This window comes from Tamandua tetradactyla, chromosome 11, assembly GCF_023851605.1.
Source record: "Tamandua tetradactyla isolate mTamTet1 chromosome 11, mTamTet1.pri, whole genome shotgun sequence".
NCBI classification, from domain to species: Eukaryota; Metazoa; Chordata; class Mammalia; order Pilosa; family Myrmecophagidae; genus Tamandua; species Tamandua tetradactyla.
Window position 1 is genome coordinate 30,674,952 of NC_135337.1, and position 14,108 is coordinate 30,689,059.

At 34.4% G+C, this 14,108-nt stretch overlaps 1 protein-coding gene across 10 annotated transcripts in view; it reads right to left on the reverse strand.

Moving 5' to 3' along the window:
- Positions 1-14,108, reverse strand: part of CCDC18 (coiled-coil domain containing 18) — a 193,855-nt gene that overhangs the window by 17,716 nt on the left and 162,031 nt on the right. For 9 of the 10 annotated variants that reach the window (XM_077120251.1, XM_077120245.1, XM_077120247.1 and 6 more), the window contains 6 exons: positions 10,650-10,749; positions 9,858-9,974; positions 8,646-8,789; positions 6,867-7,070; positions 2,646-2,783; positions 273-473 (listed from right to left, as the gene is read on the reverse strand). In XM_077120251.1, the coding sequence (XP_076976366.1) occupies positions 273-473; positions 2,646-2,783; positions 6,867-7,070; positions 8,646-8,789; positions 9,858-9,974; positions 10,650-10,749 (904 nt within the window). The remainder of the gene's footprint in view (positions 1-272; positions 474-2,645; positions 2,784-6,866; positions 7,071-8,645; positions 8,790-9,857; positions 9,975-10,649; positions 10,750-14,108) is intronic. The other variant, XM_077120249.1, reaches the window with a different exon arrangement.

Sequence of the window (14,108 nt, forward strand, 5' to 3'; positions counted from 1 at the left end):
TGAGCCCGGGTCTCCAGCATGGCAGGTGAGAACTCTGCCTGCTGAGCCATTGTGGCCAACCCTAAATGAAATGCTTTTTCTTTGTTTGTTTTTTGGGTGCATGGTCTGGGAATCAAACCAGGGTCTCCTGCATGAAAGGCACGAAATGCTTTTCATTCAAACGATTCAACAGCTGGTTATCTAGTCCTCTATAAAATACAAGGGCAGGAAAAATAAGTCACAAATTTACATTTTCATAGATATGCTACAGGTATTCATAAATGTTCACTTACTTTAATAAGTAATGCTTCATTTGTAGCATCAATCACCTCATTCCTGTCTTGAACTTGTTGATGCAAATTGCTTACGGTGTCCTGAGCTTCTTCTAATTCCAGTTTTGCCTTATCTAACTGTTCATTTAGCTGTTGAACAGAAGTTTTTTGAGAATCGGCAGAAATCTTCCACTTTGCATGGTTTTCTTGATGTGAAAGCATCTACACCGCCCCAAAGTTGGAAAAGGAAAAGAAGAAAGAAAGAATATACGGTGGAGTTGGTTTCAACAATATCCTCAGACTTTCTACTTCCAACTTACTTTTCTTGAAGGAAAGTAAATTTTGTTTATATTTATAAACATCTCATTTTTCAGCAAATAAAATACAAAAGAAAAAAGTAAAGAAGGAACGTATAGTCTTAAATTTACTAAAGAAAAGTTAAACAAATGCAGTATACTCTATTTGGATCCTGCTTGAACAAATCAACTATAAAGACATTTCGAGCCAATGGGGGAGAAAATCTAAACAATAACCGGGTACTTGAGTTACTGTAAATTTTTCTAGGTGTGATAATGGTATGTGGTTATATATATTTTTTAAATCTAGGCCTTATCTTTTAGAGATACTTATTGAAATGTTTACAGATGAAATAAAGATGTCTGGGATTTGTTTCAAACTATGTAGATATGGGGAGAGGGGTAAAAGGGATTAAAAATATGGTACCCATACTTTCCAGTTTGCCTAGGGCTGTCTGACTTTATGCCTGGTGTCCTAGTATAATTATTAATAGCACCTCTTTTCATTCTCAAGAGTATTTCCTTTTAGTTGATAAATATGGTTATTATAACTTGCAGATGAAATAAAATTGGCCATGAGTTGATACTTATTGAAATTGAGTAATATAGGAGAATTCTTACTATTCTTTCTACTTCTGTATCTGTTTAAAATTTTTCCACAATAAAGTTTTTTTAAAAATCTTATTCTCATCCACAAAAGCTATTTTATAATAAGTACTAAGTGACTTTAAGACAGTTCTGAAACATATTTTTTAAAAATACTGTTAAAAATTATTGATTCCTTTCTATTAACTCTCTATTATTTTAATATCGTATTCTCTCATTTAAATTCAACCAACATAACATGTTTCAAAAATAAACCTTTGTCAAAAAAAAAATCAACCTTTGTCAATATCAAAAAGGAGGAAAATGCAGTACATGTTTTTACATCACACAGATAAAATATTAGTACCAAATATTAATCAGGAACACTAGAACCATCTTTTATAAATGATTTCAGGTGGCTTACAAAACTAAAAGTAAAAAAACTGGATAATTACAGATAAAAACTGAATAGAACCCATATAGTAATAATAAAAGTATAATGAGTAATTATTGGCAAATATTTTATTACAGAGGATCACTAAGTTGAGCAGCAAATGTTAATTAAATAATTATGCTAAGTCCAACAGCACTCACATATGTCTCTAAAAACCAAAGTTGTTTGAATTCAAATTGAGAATGGATTCAGTTTGCAAATGTATTTTGTTTGGCAGTCACAATGTTTTCAAGTAAATCTGAATCTAAATATACTTAAGCGGGACTTGGTCACCACAAGCCCTACCAATCCCTCACAGATGTCACCAAAGTGGCCTTTGAAAGGGATTTATTATAAATGTATCTGCAACCTTTATCATATAGAAAAATGTTTTAATAGAACTAAATTTGTGAAGTAACTTATTTAGATCTTATACAAAGATTTTGGATGATATCTTCAAATGTAGTTTTTAATATGCTGGAGAAATGCTATTCTAATTGATAATAATACCCATTTCTATAAAGGCTGAAGGCATATTGATAGATTTTTAAATAAGCAAAGTATCAGGTTCTAATATTGCCTCTCTATCTAACTTCCTAGCAGGACAAATGCTGGCAATTACAAAACATTATAAAATTCATATCATATCACATCTCAGTTATTAAATATTTCTAGTTAGTTTTTGGCAAGTGCTATTTTATAACTAATGATAAAAAAGGATGATGATGATGATGTGCCAGGATCTAAGAACTTTGCATATATTATTAATTAATTTAATCTTCACCACAGTCTTATGAGACAGATACTGTTATTATAACCATTTTAGACATATTAAATAACTTGCCCAAGGTTATGGCAACTGCTCAGTGATAAGCTGGGATTTGAAATCAGGCTACCTGACTTGAGAATTCAAGTTCTTCACCCCACCATATATTAGCTTACTGGATTTGTTTAGGTTACCAGAAATGAAGATCATGGTGGGTTATTCTATAATAACATATAAGAGTTAGACATATTTTTGTCTAGACAGGTCAACTCTTTTTACCAGGGGCTACTGGAACAAATTAAAATTATCCTTACCTCCAGATGATAAGCTTCTTTGAGAGATTCTACTTCTGATGATAATTTCTTAATTTCTGCTTTCATTCTTGCCTCTAACTGAGCTTCACGTACTTGAGAAGCCCCCAATTCTTCAGCTAAATGGTTTCTGTGAGCTTCCTTAAAAATGACATATTGAGTAGAAGCTATATATAACTGATTATTTAGTTAATATAATCAAACTGATCCAGTGCATAATGAAAGCATTTTCATCTTTTATATTATATAAATACATATGCAATGATAACTTATTAAATGGTATACTTTAAAATATGGACATTTAAGAGAGTGCTAATTGGGAGAGTATAGTACATTGCTTGTCATCAAAATACAACAGATATTCACTAACCAATACTTTCTGTAAAACATACTCATGACCACAGCATAACAAACTTTGGCAAACACTAGTCCACTCCTAGGTATGTTTGTGTACTTTTGCTTACCAGATGCATTGTTTGCTTATTAACAAGTTAGTTGTATTTTTATCCAAACTTATTTATGCTAGTTGTGCTTGTGATTGTAATTCTGTAATTTTATTATACCTAATTTATACAGATGAAATATGCATGCAAAAAGAAAGCTATTTTTACATGAAAATGAAATTACATGCTTTGGTACAGCTCAAAATGTGAGTCACAAACATTTGCTACCCAATTAGAAACAGCCAAGGTAGCTGTAAAATATTGTGGGAAACTCCACTAAAAATATAACAGATACTGTACTGTGATTGGTTCACAAATGTCTTTTATTTCTCTCTCCACTTCAAAGAAACCAAAACTGAAATTATAGATGGTGGAATATGAGTATGATCTTATGCAAGAAAGGCTATGTGGAATTCTAATCAAAGAACTCATACACAAAGAACCAAGGCTTTGGCCCCTATATCGGAAGATTGGTATATGAATGTATATTTAGAATTTGGGGCTAAAGTACAATATTGTTTAAAAAGTATTATTTTTATGTCCAAAAATAGATTATGATGAATGCACAGCTATATGATGATACTGTGAATCACATATTGTACACTTTGGATGATTATATGGTATGTGAATATATAATATCTCAATAAAAAGAAAAAAGCATTATTTTAAATAATTCCCTACTTTAACTCATGGTTTTGATTAATCAAGCTGATCTTATCAGATAAAATCAACTGATTACTTAGATACTAATGAGAAATTCAGAAATGAGATAAAAGTAGGAAATGTTCCTTTTCCTAGTAGATCCCAAATTCCAATATATCTCTAATAAAACTCTTTTATTTATTCTTCATTAGTCTAATCATTAGAAATGTGAACAGCCTTACTTTAGCCAGCTGTATGGATTATTGATAGGTTTTTGTAATCCATGCCACACACTATATTCCGTCTTCTTATTCAAAGAAGATTAGCTTTATTTTTCCTTCAAGTGATTGCTTAAACTCACTTGGAAGTCTAAAAGTGCTTTATAACTCAATTTATTGAAAATCAATTAGTTTGGCCAAAACTCAGTTCTGAGGGATTTCCCAGTTGTCCTTAAAAGTTATGCAGAGCATGGTACATGCACAAGGACAGATATATAGACTGAGAACTCAGAACAGAACTGAGAACTGAGAAATTAACTCTCACATTTATGGCCAACTGATTTTTGACAGGGGGACAAATACCATTCAATTGAGAAAGAACAGTTGCTTCCCAAAATGGTGCTGGGAAAACTGGATCTCTATTTGCTTAAAGACAGAAGCCCCCTACCTCATACCTTATATAAAAAATCAACTCAGAATGGATCAAAGACCTAAATATAAGAGCCAGAATTACAAAACTCATAGAAAACTCAGGGAAGCAACTAAGCAATATATTTTTAGACTTTAGACACCCAAAGGACAGGCAACAAAAGAAAAAATAAATGAGTGGGACCTCATCAAAATTAAAAACTTTTGTGCCTCAAAGAAATTTATCATGATGGAAAACCACAACCCACACAATGTGGGAAATATTTGGAAGCCAAATACTAAATGTTTTGATAAAGGTTTAATACCCCAAATATATAAAGAAATCCTTCACCTTCAGCTTACACAAAAAGACAACTCAACTGAAAAATAAGCAAAAGACATGAAGAAAGACATCTCTTCAAAGATATACAAATGGCCAGAAGGCACATGAAAAAATGCTCAACATCATTAACCATGAGGAAAATGCAAATCAAAACCACAATTAGATAACATTCCACACCCATTTGAATGGCTGCTATTAAAAAAACAAAAATTACAAAGTGTTGGAGAGGATGCTGAGAAACAGGAACACCCATTCATTGGTGGTGGCAATGTAAAAATGGTGCAGTCACTGTGGAAGACAGTTTAACAGTTCCTCAAAAAGTTAAGTACAGAATCACCATATGACCTAACAATCCCACTACTAGGCACTGGGAATCAAACCCAGGTCTCCGGCATCGCAGACTTCTTGAGAACTCTGCCACAGAGCCACTGTTGCCCACCCAATAGTACAATTTTAAAAATATGCTTTCATCAATTTAACAAGTGTCCTATACCAATGCAAGGTATTAATAACAGGGTGGTATATGGGAATCCTCTATTTTATGCCTGATTATTCTGTAAACCCACAACTACTTTTTATTTATGTATTTATTCTTTCACAATATCATCATATAGCTATGCACTTATCACAATTGATTATTTTTTCTTTTTTGTAAAGATAACATATATATAAAAAAGCAATAAATTTCAAAGCGCACCACCATCCCCCTATCCCCTATTATCAATAGCCCCTTCCAACACGAAAAAGCTGGAATGGGCATAGCCCAAATACCCCTAAAGTGGGAGAAAATGCAGGACAGGGGTGTGGACCTTCCTGGCAACGTGGGATAGAAATCCTAGAATGAGCTGGGACTCAGCACGAAGGAACTGAGAAAACCTTCTCAACCAAAAGGGGGAAGAGAGAAATAAGCAAAGTGTCAACGGCTGAGAGATTCCAAACAGAGTTGAGAAGTTGTCCTGGAGGTTATTCTTACACATAATATAGATATCTAACTTATCGACAGACGAGTAAAATATATGGATCAAAAAATAAATAAATAGTAGGGGGAACAAATGTTAAAATAAATTTAGTAGATTGAAATGGTAGTGTTCAATGAAAGGGAGGGGTAAGGGGTATGGTATGTATGAATTTTTTTCTGTTTTCTTTTTATTTCTTTTTCTAAATTCATGCAAATGTTCTAAGAAATGATCATGATCATGAATATACAATATGTGATGATACTTGTTATTGATTATATATCAAGAATGGAATGATCATATAGTAAGGATGTGTTTATGTTATGTTTAATAAATAAAATTAAAAAAATAGTACTGCAAAAAAACAAAATAAAAATAATAACAAATACCACCTTTTTAGTTAAGGTATAATGGAGAGGCTGGAGGGAACTGCCTGAAAATGCAGAGCTATGTTCCAGTAGCCATGACAGGTAGCAATGTTTAACTGAAGTCTGCATAAGAGTGACCTCCAAAGTAGTCTCTTAACTCTATTTGAACTCTCTCAACTATGGATATCTCATTTGTTACAATTCTTTTCCCCCTTTTGGTCAGGATGGCTTTGTTGATCTCATTATACCAGGGCCTGAGTCATCCCTCCCATGCCGCCAGGGAGACATTCACCCCTGGATTTCATGTCCCACATAGTGGGAGGGCAAGGATTTCACTTGCAGAGTTGGGCTTAGAGAGACAAAACCCACATCTGAGCAACAAAAGAGATCCCCTGGAAGTAACTCTTAGGCATACCTACAGGTAGGCTAAGCTTCCTGGGTACATACACAAGTATCACAAGAGCAAGCCTCAAGATCCAGGGCTTGGCCTAAAGACTTGGGTGTCCCTAATGTTTGACAGTATCAGGGGTTTCCCCTGTGGTAAAGCTAAATAGTTCCATATTTTCTCTTCCATCCCTCAAGGAACTTGGCCAATATTTTTTGATTATCTGCTTAATATACTCTGGGATGCATCCAGGCATTACAGTAAGCTATACAGGATTAAAGGCCCTCATTCTTATTCTGGGCTCCCAGTGTCTGAAACTCACAACTTCTTAAATCAAGAAAAAATTATGCTAAAAATTATATGATTATCTTACGCAAGAATTATATTCTACATTTCAATAAAGTAAATGTTAACATTTTAAAGATTTTTAATAAGGTAAAATTATTTAGAATAGAAATTACTTTCTCTTTAGAAAGTTGTTTTATTTCTTCCAGTTCACTCGAGAGCCTTTCTATTTCTCTTTGTGCTTGGACTTGTTGACGATGAGCCTCCACTAATTCTGTATGAGAAGTCTGCATCTGCTCCCTGTTTAGCCTCAACTCTTGCTCCAAATTTACAGTCTCCTTGTATTGAGTTGCAATGTACTGTTCCTGCTCTTTCATAACCTGAAAAGCACAAGATATTTGTAGGATGAAATTAAATGATACAGAATGCCTATTTCTTATTCTCACTTAAGTGAATTTCCCTTTCTCAACGAAACCGCTAGAAAATTTAGCATACAATGGAGTATTGCCTATTGTGAAACTGATATTCAGAAAATGTTTTTTCCTTTTTAAATGCAAGAAAAGGCTGAAAGCACTGTGTCAATCTAGGACTCTTGTAAGTTACTTGCTCATACTACTTTATTATTATGAATATAACTTTTATGATAGAATACATGGTAATGTATAGTGAAAAAAAGATGTTAACATGATTATCCATGCCAAAGACGGAAATATAGTGTGTGGCATGGATTACAAAAACCTATCAATAATCCATACAGCTGGCTAAAGTAAGGCCATGACTTTATTCTCTGTTAAAGTAAAATTTGTCACAGGGAATGCTACCCCTCTGAAACTTTTTATATCATTTGGTTAAATCCTTAGTAAATATTACTTCTTAGAGAGAAAAAAAATCAGTGAAGAGACATAGTTGTAAATTAGCTGAGTGAGGTAGATTAGGTGGTAGGTAATGACACTTGACTTCAGGGCTGACAATAGGGAAAGAAACCTTAAAATTACCAAACCTGATGTCTGAAATGGGGGCTCAGGGTCTAGTTATGTTGTATGTCAGTATAAATTCCATGTAAATATTTTTTAGCCAGGTTTTGCTAGGGAACCTGAAATCATTGGGCCAGTAATCATTTCTGTCACTTATGCTCAATGTGTTATCAGAGACTCTGCTTGATTTACATATGTAATTCAACAAATATTTATTGATGCTTATTAGGTGATATGTACAGTTCTAGGTGCTAAGGATATAGCAGTGACCAAAGGAGACAAAGTGGCTGCCTTCTTAGAAGTCTATGTTTTAGTGGAGGAGATGGATAATCAGTTAATTAGTCTAACACAATAAAATGCTATATCTGAAATTTTACTGTTAAGTATGGCATTTAAAAACAAGAAAAAGATATTTATTTGAAAAGCTCTTGGAAGCAAATTTACTTTCTAAATAGGCCAATTGAGTGGAATGTGTTCACCAGTCAACACACAAGCCAACTGATAATATTAAGTCATCAAACTTTATCTGGCAATTCAAAGCATTTGGCCTCAACAAAGTATAATTATTATCAGTTCATTTGTTCTATAAATGGAGTCCCTCAAGGACAAAGGACAGCATTTTATTAATATATATATATATATATCTTCAGAACTACTACATTATAGGTTCTCAAATAATATTTGTTGATTAAATGAACATATATTGTGAATTTACTAAATGACAGATACCCTGCCAAGGCCTATAGAGAATACAAATATTAATAAGACATTGCCCTTGTCCATATTTAGACCATCAAAAAAATTTTAGAAAGGTCAAAGACGGCTTATTATTTGTTTTGGGCACAAATAATAAGCCGAAAAGTATTTACGATACAGTGTCTGCTTACTAAAACTAACCAGTTTAAAACATAAAGGTTCATTACACTTTTAAGAGAATTCTACTTGTTTCTTAGGGGGAAAGGTGAAAAGTAATTTGCTTACAGTTTCCATTTCTTTCATCCTTTGCTGTGTTCTTTCTGTTTCTTTTGTCAGTTGACTTATCTCTTGTTCATTCTGTAGCATTATAAACTCTTTTTCTCGAAGCTGTTCTTTGGCATTTTGTAATTTTTCATTCAAACTCTCTATCTGAATATTAAAGGAATGAGTAAGATTAAAGTATCTCAGGAAAGATACTTCATTAATCACAGCTGTGTTCCAAGCAAGTCAAGTTTTAAACACACATCTAAAATAAGCAAAATATAAAATTGTGTTTTTCTTAAACATCCCATAACTTATAAATACAAGCATAAGGATTCTGCGCCTAATGAGATGCTTAAATGTACACCTAAAATATATTAAAAAGGATGAAAGTCTCAATCACATTTGTATATTAAAACAATTGTTACATGACTGTGGTGGTTGAAGCTGTATGTACTCCAGAAAAACATGTTCTTAAATTAAATCCATCCCTGTGGGTATGAACACATTGTAAGTACAATTTTTAGATGAGGTTACTTTAATTAATGTGTATCCCACCTCAAAAAAGATGGGTCTTAATCCTATTACTGGAGTTCTATATAAGAGACTGAAATTCAGATCATGAAAGCCAAAGGAAGCAAGAAGCTAGACACTGATGGAACCAAGAAGAGACATGCAAGACCAGGAAACACCATCATGTCCCAGCTATGTGATAGAGGAACCAGGATCACTGGCAGCCAGCCCCAGAAAACAACCACCTTTACCAGAATTAATTACAAATCCTCCCAAAGTTTTCTCTATGTATTTAGGTAATAATTCAGATTATGACGAGTATGTGAACAAATTGATATAAGAAAAACTACATTCAAAATAACACTGAGGAGGGGCTACAAGGGTAGTTCAGTGGTAGAATTCTTGCCTGCCATGCAGGAGAACCAGATTCGATTTACAGCCCATGCACTCCCCAGCCTGCACACACACACAAAAATCAACAAATGGTGCTGCAATAATAGTATAGTCACATGGAAAAAGAATGAAATGTGACCCCCACCATACAGTATACAAATAAATAACATTGAGCAGAAAAATGAATATAAAGTAGCATTTACAAGATAATTTAAACTATGTGTTTTTATAATACATATTCTACAAAAATCATATTTATATGACTAATGGATGCATACAATTGGAGTAATTTTCAGACAATTTAAAAAGTGCAATTTTTAAAAAACTTACCTGTTTGTTGCATTCTTTAAGTTCTAATTCTGATTTCTCCAGAGTACCTTCTAATTTAATTATTTTTTGTTCCATTTCTCCTCTATGCTCACGAATAGTCATATCCAAATGTGTAACCTAAGTGCAAAAGTAACATTAAACTGCTATTTAATACTATTCTAATTTGAAAACTTGCATGTTTGGAATGCAATTTCTGAAAGTGCTTTAGAATATTTTATAGTGGGCATGACTGAAACAGAAATTCATCTCAAATAAATTATTAAAAATAGTGGGGAATCTGGGCAGGCCACAGTGGTTCAGCAGGCAGTTTTCGTCTGCCATGTCAGAAACACGAAATTCTGGTGCCGGCCCATGTAAAAACAAAAGAAAGAAAATAATAATAATAATAATGGGGAATCTAATCATTGCATACTAGTAATGGATCACGAGTTCCATATATTTTATACTAAAGATAAGATTATGTTCATAAATGACAAATAAAATGACTCAGATACCATTTTATACTGGATAAAAATAGCTAAATAATATCTCTGAATATTTTTGTTCCTCTAACACTTAGCTGAGCAAGTAAGTCCTCTAATTTCATGTTCTCCTGATTGAGAGTGAAAAGAAAGATAGAAAAGGCTCAGATGCTAATAATCCCCATTATCAAAAATTACAGCATGATACAAAGAGATATATTTCCATAGAAAATAAATGTGCTATAAAAATGCCCATTTTATCAAAAATTGATGACCTGCGTGAATATGTCATAACAGAGAATGTTATTAAGATATAATTAAGAAAACAAACTTGAGCTGCTCTTTGCTTTAGCTCCCAATTTCTCTCCTTAAGTGCCTGATCCATTTCAAGGAGTTCTTGCTTTTTGTCTTCAATGTCCATCTTGCATTCTCTGCAATTTATCAAAAGACAAAGATAAAAGAAAACAGTGAGATTCTTACAATTAAAAAAAAATAGTCAACTGGATAAAATTTGTATAAAATGAAAGTGACAACATATGTGCAATTACCTCTGATTAAAATAAATAATATATAAAGTAAATGACTGGTAGCAATACAATTACTTTAGTAGTGTTCTAAAAAAGCAAAAGTCAATATGTCCACTTGAACTGTACTACTGCAGAACAATTTAAGCCAAATGTTAAAGTGCTCCTAGGGCTATTAGAATGAATCAGTTTAAGACATTTTTTTAAAATGTCCATATTTCCTTTCATTTATAAATCAAGGGAGTATTTACAAGTCTTTTCTAGATACAGTTGTGACTTTATTACCACTGAATGAGGCATTCATCTCATGAGAGGGATCCCTGATATACATAGCTCAGTAAAATGTCCAATGTAATTCTCATGGGGATTTTACTTGAAACGATGCCTTATGTATGGAAAAGTACTTGAAATCTAATATAAAAATATTTTAATATATTTTTAATAAGCTGTAGTTCTCCTAAAACCCTACTTTATATGTAACTCTATCTTATAAAAATGCCTAATATTGATATAATTTTAAGACATGCCATTCTTGAGCCTATGAACAGAGAATTTTAAATTGGAACTCCAAACTACAATATGACAAAAGCTAAAAATGTTGATCTTGAAAATCTTTATATGATTTTCCAGTTTGAAATATGAAACAATATTGAATAAAGGAGTTTTTGTTTATTTATTTATTAATTAAAAAAATTAACAAACAAAAACATTAACATATCATTCCGTTCTACATATATAATCAGTAATTCTCAATATTATCACATAGTTGCATATTCATCATTTCTTAGAACATTTGCATCAATTCAGAAAAAAATAAAAATACAACAGAAGAAGAAATAAAACGATAACAGAAAAAAAAGATTATACATACCATATCCCTTATCCCTTGCTTTCATTGATCATTAGCATATCAAACTAAATTTATTTTAACATTTGTTCCCCCTAGTATTTATTTTTATTCCATATGTCCTACTTATTTGTTGACAAGGTAGATAAAAGGAGCATCAGACACAAGGTTTTCACAATCACACATTCACATTGTGAAAGCTATACCATTATTCAATCATCATCAAGAAACATGGCTACTGGAACACAGCTCTACATTTTCAGTCAGTTCCCTGTAGCCACTTCACTACATTTTGAATAACAAGGTGATATCTACTTAACGCGTAAGAATAACCTCCAGGATAACCTCTTGACTCTTTGGAATCTCTCAGCCATTGACATTTTGTCTCATTTCACTCTTCTCCCTTTTGGTCGAGAAGGTCTGCTCAATCCCTTGATGCTGAGTCTCAGCTCATTCCAGGATTTCTGCTCCATGTTGCCAGGAAGGTCCACACCCCTGGAAGTCATGTCCCACATAGACGGCGCGAGGGTGGTAAGTTTGCTTGTTGTGTTGGCTGGAGAGAGAGGCCACATCTCAGCAACAAAAGAGGCTCTCTTGAGGGTGACTCTTAGGCCTAAATTTTAAGTAGATTTGACCTATCCTTTGTGGGGTTAAGTTTCTTATGAACAAACCCCAAGACTGGGGGCTCAACCTATAGCTTTGGTTGTCCACACTGCTTGTGCAAATATCAAGAATTCAACTTGGGGAAGTTGAATTTCTCCCCATTCTCACCATTCCCTGAAGGCAACTTTGCAAATACTTTTCCACTCACTGACTGAATCACTCTGGGATTCATTGGGGCATCACTCTGGACAAACCAACAAAATCTCATGCCCTGGAAGATGGCGGCTTAGTAAGACGCGCGGGTCTTAGTTCCTCCTCCAGAAAAGCAACTAAAGAAACAGAAACAATACAAAACAGCTCCCGGAGTCACGACAGAGACCAAAAAAGACAGTGTACCCCATTCTGGAACGGCTGAACGGGTAGGGAGAATCCACTGCTGTGAGATACCCGAGGGGTGCACGTTTTCCCGGCTGGGGTGGCTGGCGTCTGGGGTCCCCTCCACGCACGTGGCTCCCCGGTCTGACTGGGAACATTGGATAGCGGGGCCCTCCCGTCACGCTTGGCATCTCGGGCCAGCTGGGCAATTTGGACCGGCACTCCCCCAAGCCGCGGCCAGCGACCCCCGCCTCCACGCGCGGTTTCCCGGGCCGACTGCCCCGCAGACAAACGACCGCCACGAGCGCCACCTACTGGGCAGGAAAAGAAAAACAGAGCCCAGAGATTCCACAGAAAAACCTTTCAACCAGCTGGGTCCCACACCCAGGGAGATCTGATCAAATGCCCAGACACCAGCAGAAAATAATGGATGACGCTCGGAAAATTGAAGATATGGCCCAATCAAAGGAACAAACCAATAGTTCAAATGAGATACAGGAGCTGAGACAACTAATGCTGAATATACGAACAGAAATGGAAAAACTCTTCAAAAACCAAATCAATAAATTGAGGGAGGACATGAAGAAGATATGGGCTGAACAAAAAGAAGAAATAGAAAATCTGAAAAAACAAATCACAGAACTTGTGGGAGTGAAGGACAAAGAAGAAAAAATGGAAAAAACAGTGGATACCTACAATGGTAGATCTAAAGAGACAGAAGCTACAATTAGTGAACTGGAGGATGGAACAACTGAATTCCAAAAAGAAACAGAAACTATAGGGAAAAGAATGGAAAAACTTGAGCAGGGAATCAGGGAACTGAATGACAATATGAAGCGCACAAATATACGTGTTGTGGGTGTCCCAGAAGGAGAAGAGAAGGGAAAAGGAGGAGAAAAACTAATGGAAGAAATTATCACTGAAAATTTCCCAACTCTTATGAAAGACCTAAATATACAGATCCAAGAAGTGCAGCGCACCCCAAAGAGAATAGACCCAAATAGGCGTTCTCCAAGACATTTACTAGTTAGAATGTCAGAGGTCAAAGAGAAAGAGAGGATCTTGAAAGCAGCAAGAGAAAAACAATCTGTCACATACAAGGGAAACCCAATAAGACTATGTGTAGATTTCTCAGCAGAAACCATGGAAGCTAGAAGACAGTGGGATGATATATTTAAATCACTAAAAGAGAAAAACTGCCAACCAAGACTCCTATATCCAGCAAAATTGTCCTTCAAAAATGAAGGAGAAATTAAAACATTTATAGACAAAAAGTCACTGAGAGAATTTGTGACCAAGAGACCAGCTCTGCAAGAAATACTAAAGGGAGCACTAGAGTCAGATACGAAAAGACAGAAGAGAGAGGTATGGAGTAAAGTGTAGAAAGAAGGAAAATCAGATATGATATATATAATACAAAAGCCAAAATGGTAGAGGAAAA